The 9046-nt window shown below is 38.3% G+C and overlaps 1 protein-coding gene across 1 annotated transcript; it reads right to left on the minus strand.

The window, feature by feature from the left end:
- Positions 1-6819: 6819 nt before the first annotated feature.
- Positions 6820-8721, minus strand: LOC120168463 (molybdenum cofactor sulfurase-like). The gene has a single exon (XM_039177101.1). It carries the CDS (start codon positions 8580-8582, stop codon positions 6882-6884), a length of 1701 nt encoding a protein of 566 aa, XP_039033032.1. The 5' UTR covers positions 8583-8721; the 3' UTR covers positions 6820-6881.
- Positions 8722-9046: the final 325 nt, after the last annotated feature.

Raw genomic sequence — 9046 nt, forward strand, 5'->3', positions numbered from 1 at the left:
GGTTAGCCTTAGGTGTATATATAGTGGGTCTGTCCACTATACATAATTAAGTGAAGTATATTTTGTAATTTCCATAATATTGTATCCATTTTTATGCTATACGATTGTCTTCAATAAACATATTCCCCTTTCTTCTATTTTGATTCTTACCTTCTTTTCCAGTTTATCACAGATTGCCTTCTGCTCGTTTACTTACATGGTATCATTCGCCTAATTTCCTACAGTCGTTTGTCTTCCGTCCTGCGTATTTTTGCTTCCTCGTCGCTTTCTTTCCGGTTGCTCGTCAATTTGGATTCGTGATTCGCCGCATCTTTTTCCCTCCTACGGTTGTTCTGTTTTCCTGATTCTGGTGAGATTGTTCTGTTACTATTCTCAATTGAAATCGCATACTGCATCTTGATTTGCCTAAGTTCTTTCGGCATCCTTCAATTCTGTTCTACGTCAATATTTTGCTGATGCGCCTTCACTTGCCCTAATCGGCCAAATTGAGGCATATCTGCATTTTCCTTTCTTTCAGCTGCTTGTTCAGATTCGGTTTCTTTCTGTGCTGTGTTCTCAGGTTGATTAGCGTGTTGTCTCCAATTGCTGCTTGAATCCTTGTTTTTTTCTACTGCATTGCGTTGGTTCGTTGACTCTGGTGAGATCGTTCTTTTTATTTCTTGCTGACTTAGCTTTCTGCGTTCTGATCTCCCTGGTCTTTGGCTGGTTGTTTGTGATTAGTTCTCTATATGTGTTGCATCTGTATGGAAAATATTGTTGATGAAAGTTTCCTAAATACTACTGGTAGTTCTGTTACTGCTGCTTCTAATCGATTGTTTTCTACTAAGAAGATTAATGTCACTCTAGATGATCACAATTACCTGATTTGGCATCAGCAGGTTTTTCTTACTATTAAAACACATAGACTTCAGAAATATATAGATTCAAACGTTTCTTGACCTACACAGTATATTACTTCAGAAGGTGTAGTTAGTTTGAATCCTGAATATGAGCTTTATGACGAGCAAGATGGTGCTCTTGCCTCATGGTTGTTTTCTACTGTTAGTGAGGAAGTTTTACCTCATCTCATAGGTCTTAATACTGCAGCTGAAATCTGGAATACTCTTCATAGGTTATACAGTGGTAAGACTACTTCTAGGTTAATATCTTATAGGAGAATGTTTCATTCTCAGAGGAAGGGAGAGCTAAGTATTAGAGATCATTTTATGAAAATCAAGTCTGTTTGTGATAATCTAGCTAGCTGTGGAGAGATAATATCAGAACATGAACACATTACTGCTATTTTAAATGGGTTACCACCTAAGTTTGAATCAGTTATCACTGTTATAACTGCTACTCCCACTCCTCTAGATTTAAGGTCTGTGAGTACTATACTTCTGGATGCTGACACTAGACAATCACATTCTTTCAATCATGTCACAGCTTGTGCACATGTTGCTACTCAAGCTACAAATGATCAAGTGGTCCCTAATAGTATGTCACAATCAGAATATCAAAATAAGAGTGAATTTCTTAATAATGCTGGTCAAAATTTCAGTAATAATAACAACAGTACTAGGGGTAGAGGCCGAGGGTGTTTTTCATCCTCTAGACCACATTGTTAACTGTGTGGCATAATGGGACACCTTGTTGAAAAATGCTACTATAGGTTTGACATGAGTTACAAGAATGAGTCATCTCGACCTATAAAAAATAGCAATAATAGAGGCTATTCTAATGTTCAAGCCAATGTTAGCTCATATAATTCAAGCAACGACAGCTTCACTCCTTATAATTTCCCCAATAACTCGATGTATTATGGTTCTTCACCCTTGATAACAACCCCTCAAGGTCATGTTTTTCGTCCACAGGCTTTTCCCTTTAATTTTCATCATCAGGTCTGCCCACCTCCTTACAATATGTCCTTATATCCTTCTGGGCATCCATCACAGTCCATAGCTTCTACTCAATCTCAGGTTCCATCTCAAGCTTACATAGTTACACCTGAAACTATAGATGATAATGCTTGGTATCCAGATTCTGGAGCAACACATCATATAACTAAAGACCTTAACAATTTACAGATTAAAGACACTCACCCTGGAACAGGTAGTGTGATTGTTGGTAATGGTAATTGTTTACCAATACAGAGCAGTAGTCACTCTTTCTTTTTTGCTAATTCCAATAGGTTTCATTTAAATAAATTACTGTATGTTCCTAATATCACTAAAAATATGTTATATGTTTCCAAATTCACTCAGGACAATCAGGTTCTGCTTGAATTGTATCCTAATTTCTGCCAAGTTCGAGACCTGCGCACTGGAAAAATTCTGTTAAAAGGGAGTGAAGATGGAGGACTGTACAAATTTAATGTCGCTATGAATAAGTCTGTTGAAAATGACATCTGTCTGCGTATTAATAATTCTGATCGTATTAATTCTGCTTGTATTGATAATTCTGCTCGTTTCAATTCTGCTTGTAATAATTCTGCTAGTATTAATTCTGCTCATTTCAATTCTGCTTGTAATAATTATGCTTCGTATTAATTATGCTTGTAATAATTTTGCTCGTATTAATTATGCTTGTATTGATAATTCTGCTTGTATTAATTCTTCTTGTAATAATTGTGCTCATAATTTTTTATCTTCAATAAGTTGTCATATTGTTAATACTAGAGTGTCTATGGATATATGGCATAAAAGGCTTGGCCACCCCTCTAAAGAGGTTTTACTTTCTGCTCTAAAACACTACAATGGTATTCCCTTTGATGCTAATAAAGAAAAAATGTTGTGTAAAGCTTGTCAACTTGCTAAGTCACATAAATTGTCATTTGTTGATTCACACACTTATTATACATAGCCCTTAGAGTTTGTTGTATCTGATGTATGGGGCCCTGCTCATGTGTACTCTAATGGGTTTAGGTACTATGTTGCTTTCACTGATGCTCATAGTAGGTATACTTGAATTTATTTTTAAAACAAAAGCCTGAGGTCAAGTCTGTTTTTCCTCAATTTCATAAACAAGTAGAAAGGCAGTTTGGTGTCAAGCTCAAAGTGTTCCAATCAGATGGAGGGGTGAGTTTGGTGTTCTTCAAGCCTACATGGAGGAGAAAGGCGTTGTGCACAGGCTATCATGCCCTCACACTTCAGAACAGAATGGCTTGGTAGAAAGAAAGCATCGACAAATAGTTGAGGTAGGTCTTTCTATGTTAGCTCAAGCTTCAATGCCTTTAAGTTTCTAGAATGTTACTTTCTCTAGTGTAGTATTTCTTGTTAATCGGTTACCTACACGGGCATTGGCTGGCATTTCACCATATGAAAAGATTTTTCATAAAACACCAGATTATAATTTTCTGAGGGTTTTTGGTTGTCTGTGTTACCCATTTTTAAGACCTTACAATCAATATAAACTTCAATTTAGATACTCTACCTGTGTATTCTTGGGATACTCCCATGCTCACAAGGGATGCAAATGCTTAGATTCTATTGGTCGAGTCTATGTGTCAAGACATGTTCGTTTTGAAGAAAATGAGTTTCCTTATCAATAGCTCCTAAATCATTCTAGCATTCCCACTTTGCCAAAGGTGTACAACCCTACTAGAACAGATCAAAAACAATCCATTGCTAAAAACATTAGTTCTCAAAACAGTTTGTTCTTTCCTTCATTTCTTTCTTCTACTAACACACACAGTCACAAGACAGTTCTACCATCTTCTACATTACCACAGCAAGGGACAGAACTGCCATCTCCTATATTATCATCTCATCCTTCAAATCTACCATCTCTATCACTATCGACATCATCACATCAATTCGTTTCATCACCACATGATATCTCTCCATTGCAACCTTCAATCTCATCCTCATCTCATCCTTTCACGAATGCTACATCACATCCATCCACTTCTTCATCACATGATGAAACTCCATCACTTCCATTATTACCATCATTATCACTACCACCACCACCACTACCACTATCAGGAATAATTCAGAATGTTCAATCCATGGTCACCCGTGGGAGGGCTGGCATCTTTAAGCCTAAAGTGTTACTTGCTGAGACAAGCCCTCAAGAGCCAGATAATTTCCATGAAGCATTACAGCACCCTGACTGGTGCAAAGCAGTTCATGATGAGTATACTGCTCTGATGAAGAATGAAACTTGGGAGCTAAAGCCTTTGCCACCAACACGCAAAGCAGTGGGTTGCAAGTGACTTTTTAAAGTGAAAAAGAAGCCTGATGGGTCAGTTGACAGGTTGAAGGCCCGTCTGGTTACCAAGGGCTATTCACAAATGGTAGGAAGAGATTTTTCAGAGACATTCAGTCCAGTTGTTCAAGCTAATACAATAAGGATTGTTCTGGCTGTTGCTATTATGAAAATTTGGCCACTTAGACAGATTGACATTAACAATGTGTTCCTCAATGGAAAATTAACTGAGGAAATTTATATGAGACAGCCTCCAGGATTTGAACAGAAGAGTGAAGATGGAAAGGAGTTAGTATATTGTTTAAGAAATGAACTTTATGGGCTTAGGCAAGCTCTTAGGGCTTGGTTTGAGACCCTAAGGAAGTTTTTAGTTGAGAACCTTGGTTTTACTGTTTCAAAAGCTGACTCCTCTCTATTTATTAGAAATTCAGCATGTTCTCAAATGCTCTTGATGGTGTATGTTGATGATATAGTCATCACAGGAAGTCAGGAAATAGAAGTGGATGCCAAAGTGCAAGCAATCAATAAGGAGTTCTCACTCAAAGATTTGGGTCAGCTAGAGCTTTTTCTTGGAATGCAAGTTGAGCATATTTCAGAAGGCTTGATCTTAAATCAGAAGAAGTATATTTCTAATTTGTTGAAAAGGTCAAACCTAGATGAGTCAGCACCTACACCTACTCCTATGGTTCTTATGCCCAAGCTTAAGGCAAATGATGGACAATTATTTGGAGATATTCATCTCTATCGTAGCATTGTGTGAGGATTGCAATATGTGTGTTTAATAATACCTGACATAGCCTATGTTGTTAACAATGTTAGTCAGTACATGAATAGCCCATGTGATACACATTGGAGAGTAGTAAAGCACATATTGAGGTATCTCAGTGGCACACTTGAGCATGGTATGTTTTTCACTCAAGCTGGAAACTTTAATCTAGTATGCTACACTGATGCAAACTGGGCAGCCTCGGTGGAAGATAGACGATCCACAACATGTTACTGTGTATATCTTGGGGGAAATCCAATTGCATGGTGCTCCAAGAAGTAAACTGTTATGTCTAGGTCTACATCAGAAGCAGAGTATAGGAGCCTTGCTAATTCTGTTTCTGAGTTGGATTGAACAGTTACTTGATGAAATTGGCATTAGTGTAACTAGAAAGCCAGTTGTATGGTGTGATAACACCTCTGCAATTTCTATGGCAGCAAATCCGACATATCATGCTCGAATAAAGCATGTAGAAATTGATATTCACTTTGTGAGGGAAAGGGTTTTGGCTGAGCAACTCAGTGTAAATTTTGTTCCCTCTGCAGAACAGGTGGCTGACATACTCACCAAGCCATTGTCACCTGCAGTGTTTAGTGATATGCGCTTGCGTCTTGGTGTTAAGTCTTGGACAGAAGTCAACAGTACCAGTCATGTGAAGCAGGTCTAAAAAAGCCAGGAAAATGTTGAAGTGACAATTCATATCATAAGAAAACTAGGAGAATATTAGAGTATTATGTAATTGTTGTTAGCTGTAACTGATTTGGTTAATCTGTTATAACTGAATTCTAGTCAGTTGGGCCGTTCAGTTGGGCTAGTTGGTTAGCCTTAGGTGTTTATATAGTGGGTCTGTCCACTATACATAATTAAGTGAAGTATATTTTGTAATTTCCAGAATACTGTATCCATTTTTCTGCTATACGATTGTCTTCAATAAACATATTCCTCTTTCTTCTGTTTTCATTCTTACATTCTTTTCTAGTTTATCACATATTGCCTTCTGCTCGTTTACTCACAAACATGATCCTGATCATCAACGATAATTCTATCCTTAGCCACTCATAATGCTTTAGCCTCATTAAATCTATGTAGAGGTCTAGTTTCTTTCCTAGGCATATTCCTGATAGTAGAATATTGTGAAAATGTAAATTCTTTCCTTAACGATATTAATCCCTATGGCGAAAGTATAATTTATTCTGAAATTTGTTATGCCCACGAAATTGATTTTTTGCTTCACAAATATGTTATGTGCATGAAATTGAACTCTTTTTTTCTTCTTAAATCTGTTATACGAATGAAATTAAACTTTTTGTTGCTCCCTAAAATCATTATACTTACAATTGTTTTGTTCAATACAAAATCCTCATTTGTTTTATTTAATCAAGACGTGTTTACTAATAACACCATCATCTAACACGGTGGAGAAAATAACAACCTCATCTCTTAGAATTTTTGAAACCTACAAAACACAAAATTTAACAATCTTTCTCTACTCTTTACCACAATAAGAGAGCTATTGCAATTTTTCATACCTTCATCCGTCTGTTCATGAATCGGGTATTGTGATTCAACAACGAAATTTAATTCTTCAATGTCACTATTACCGTGATCAAGACAAGTACTTTAAATGCTCTGATATCAATTTGTGAGAAGATAATGATAAATATAGTGATCACACAATAAAATAAACTTCAAAGTTTTATGTGAAAAATACTTCCGAAAAAAACCACTAATAGAAAAAAAGAAAATTCACTAATGCAGAAAGAAAAAGAATACAAGTCAAATCCTCATGGATAACCTAATATCTAACTATAATTCATAGTATCTAATTATCTTTTAATTAATTTGTGTTACATTAAAGAAATGTACATACAAGAATACAATGTACCTTTGGCTATTGTTTCCTCAACTTGATTGTCCGAAAGAAATGAAATTAGAGAACTTCAATGGTTTTCTGATTTAGACTGGTGTACCTCCACCGTTCCTTCTCCACAAAATCTGCATCAAGAAACTGAGCAATGAATGCCCAAAGCTTATATATGTCTTGAAAATTGGCTAAGAACCCCAATGCAGCAGTAACCACAGCTATTCCCATTTCATTTTTGTCTTTTCCCTTGTTTCCATTGGCAGTATTGGTTTCATTACTTCTCCTCTCCATCACTTTTTCCTTCTCTTCTTGATACTTATCTGCAAACCATATATGGTATAGGAGCCCATAGCTGAGGGAGATATTGCTCCGATCCGCTAGTTTTTGTACGAGAACCGGTTCGATTTTTTCTCCCTTCCAATCGAATACATTGAACGCGATCGCGGGTCCTCGATCGAATTTCACCTTTGGGCCGTATATTCTAACCAGGGGAGTCCCTTTGGTGTTGGGATGCTGGAGTTTCAACAGAGCACTCACAAGCCAGTTGATGAGGCACCTTGCTCTATTGCTGATTGTTACCAGTCCTAATGAGTCCACCTGGTCTAAGCCCCTACACTCGATCTCCCCTTTTAGTTTAACATTGTCCTCTTCAATTATCTCAATAGCCTTGTCTGATTCTGAAACTTCAATCATTTCAAGCCCTTTCAGTTTTTCTGCTACTTCTGCATGATCAATCTCATATGTCGTTTTCCCTTTCTCAACTCTTCCGGATTGTGAAGATAAATTTTCGACTTCGGTATCGGTGCCTGGAGATTCAGTCACTGCTTGGAATAGCTTCTCGGCAGGGATAAGACCTACAATTCCTGAGGTTGTTGAAGTTTCTAATATCGAAATGGTCGAATTCTTGACGAAGAGGCAAGCGAATCCAGAAGGGTTTTCTCCAAAAACCTTGTAGAAGGAGCAAATGAGGAAATCTGGACGGAAGAGTGAGAGGCCAAAGCTGTCCATGTCTTTTGGACCCAATGCGCAAGCATCAATCAACACATGCCATCCATTTTCCTCTGCTATTGTCATCCAGAGATAAGGATATCTGGCTCCAGTCATCCTGGAATGAAGTGGGAAAACGAAAAGACCGCTTCTTTTCTTCATTTGCTTCTTATTTTTCTTGCTCACCAACATGTTTCTCAGCTTTGATGATTGGATCCTCAGTCTGGGCCATGAGAATTCTGCAGACATAACTCTAGCCCCTTTCTTCTCCGAGCTATTTGCCATGGCTTCAATTGCTTCGCTCTCGTAGTCATAGACCGATAAAAGCTTCCTATTAGACCGGAAGGGATACGATTCCGCCACGAGTTTGAAAGCCGATGTCTTGTTTGCTGTGAAAACCATGGAGTACTCGTTTTCCGAAACATTAAGAAAACTCATGATCCTCGTCCTGATAGCAGATTCCATCTCCGATGTTGGTCCCCCGTGAAGTAATAGTGTCTTGAGATTCCCCATCTTGTAAGTCACCCCAAAGAAAGGAATATCCAAGACCGGAGGAGGCGATTGCGGCGGCACGGGGAAGGAAGATGATGCAATCCGACATGTCGTGGACTCTTGCTTTTGCAGCTGAGAATAGGAGAAGAGGCCAGTACCTAGATAATCAAGGCAGGTATGGTTGGAGAAGGAGAGATGGTAATACCCTTGAGCTCGTATTTGGTCAACTCGACCGGTATCCGAGTACTGCGGGTAAGCCTTGGTGAATTCAGCAAAGGATTCATGCATAGATGGAAGAGATTCATGGTTGCTGAATTGGGCGTTGGGAAAAATAGATGAACTAGTTTTCGAGGCGAAGTCACGGCGACATGCCGCTGACGAGTTTATCGGTCTCGAAGGTCTGGTTTGAGGGTCATGTGAGGTAAGGAAATGGTTACATGTATTGTAATGGAGGTGGCCGATGAGTGAGTTGAGAGTGAAATCATTGACCGAGTCAGACCCCATTTTCAACGCTTTTTAGTTATAGGGTCGTTGTCCCTAATCTAGGCCACTTGATTCTTCATGATCAAACTGTGAATGCCGCATCAAATCACATCACCCATGGATGAAGTTCTCGTGTAATAGAACCAAGCATTAAATTTGAATGGGGAGTCCTCATGTTCATATTAAATCACATCTCTCGCAGTTCAGAAAGGCAGGTGTTTTCTTAATTCGTGTGGCCCAAGGAGAGGCGTACAAGCGAGTTCGGAATG

Source organism: Hibiscus syriacus, unplaced genomic scaffold, assembly GCF_006381635.1.
Source record: "Hibiscus syriacus cultivar Baekdansim isolate YM2019G1 unplaced genomic scaffold, ASM638163v2 tig00003041_pilon, whole genome shotgun sequence".
In the NCBI taxonomy this organism is placed as follows: domain Eukaryota; kingdom Viridiplantae; phylum Streptophyta; class Magnoliopsida; order Malvales; family Malvaceae; genus Hibiscus; species Hibiscus syriacus.

Excerpts from the sequence above, each read along its gene's own strand:
- LOC120168463 (XM_039177101.1), bottom strand. The coding sequence starts at position 8,582 with ATGCATGAATCCTTTGCTGAATTCACCAAGGCTTACCCGCAGTACTCG.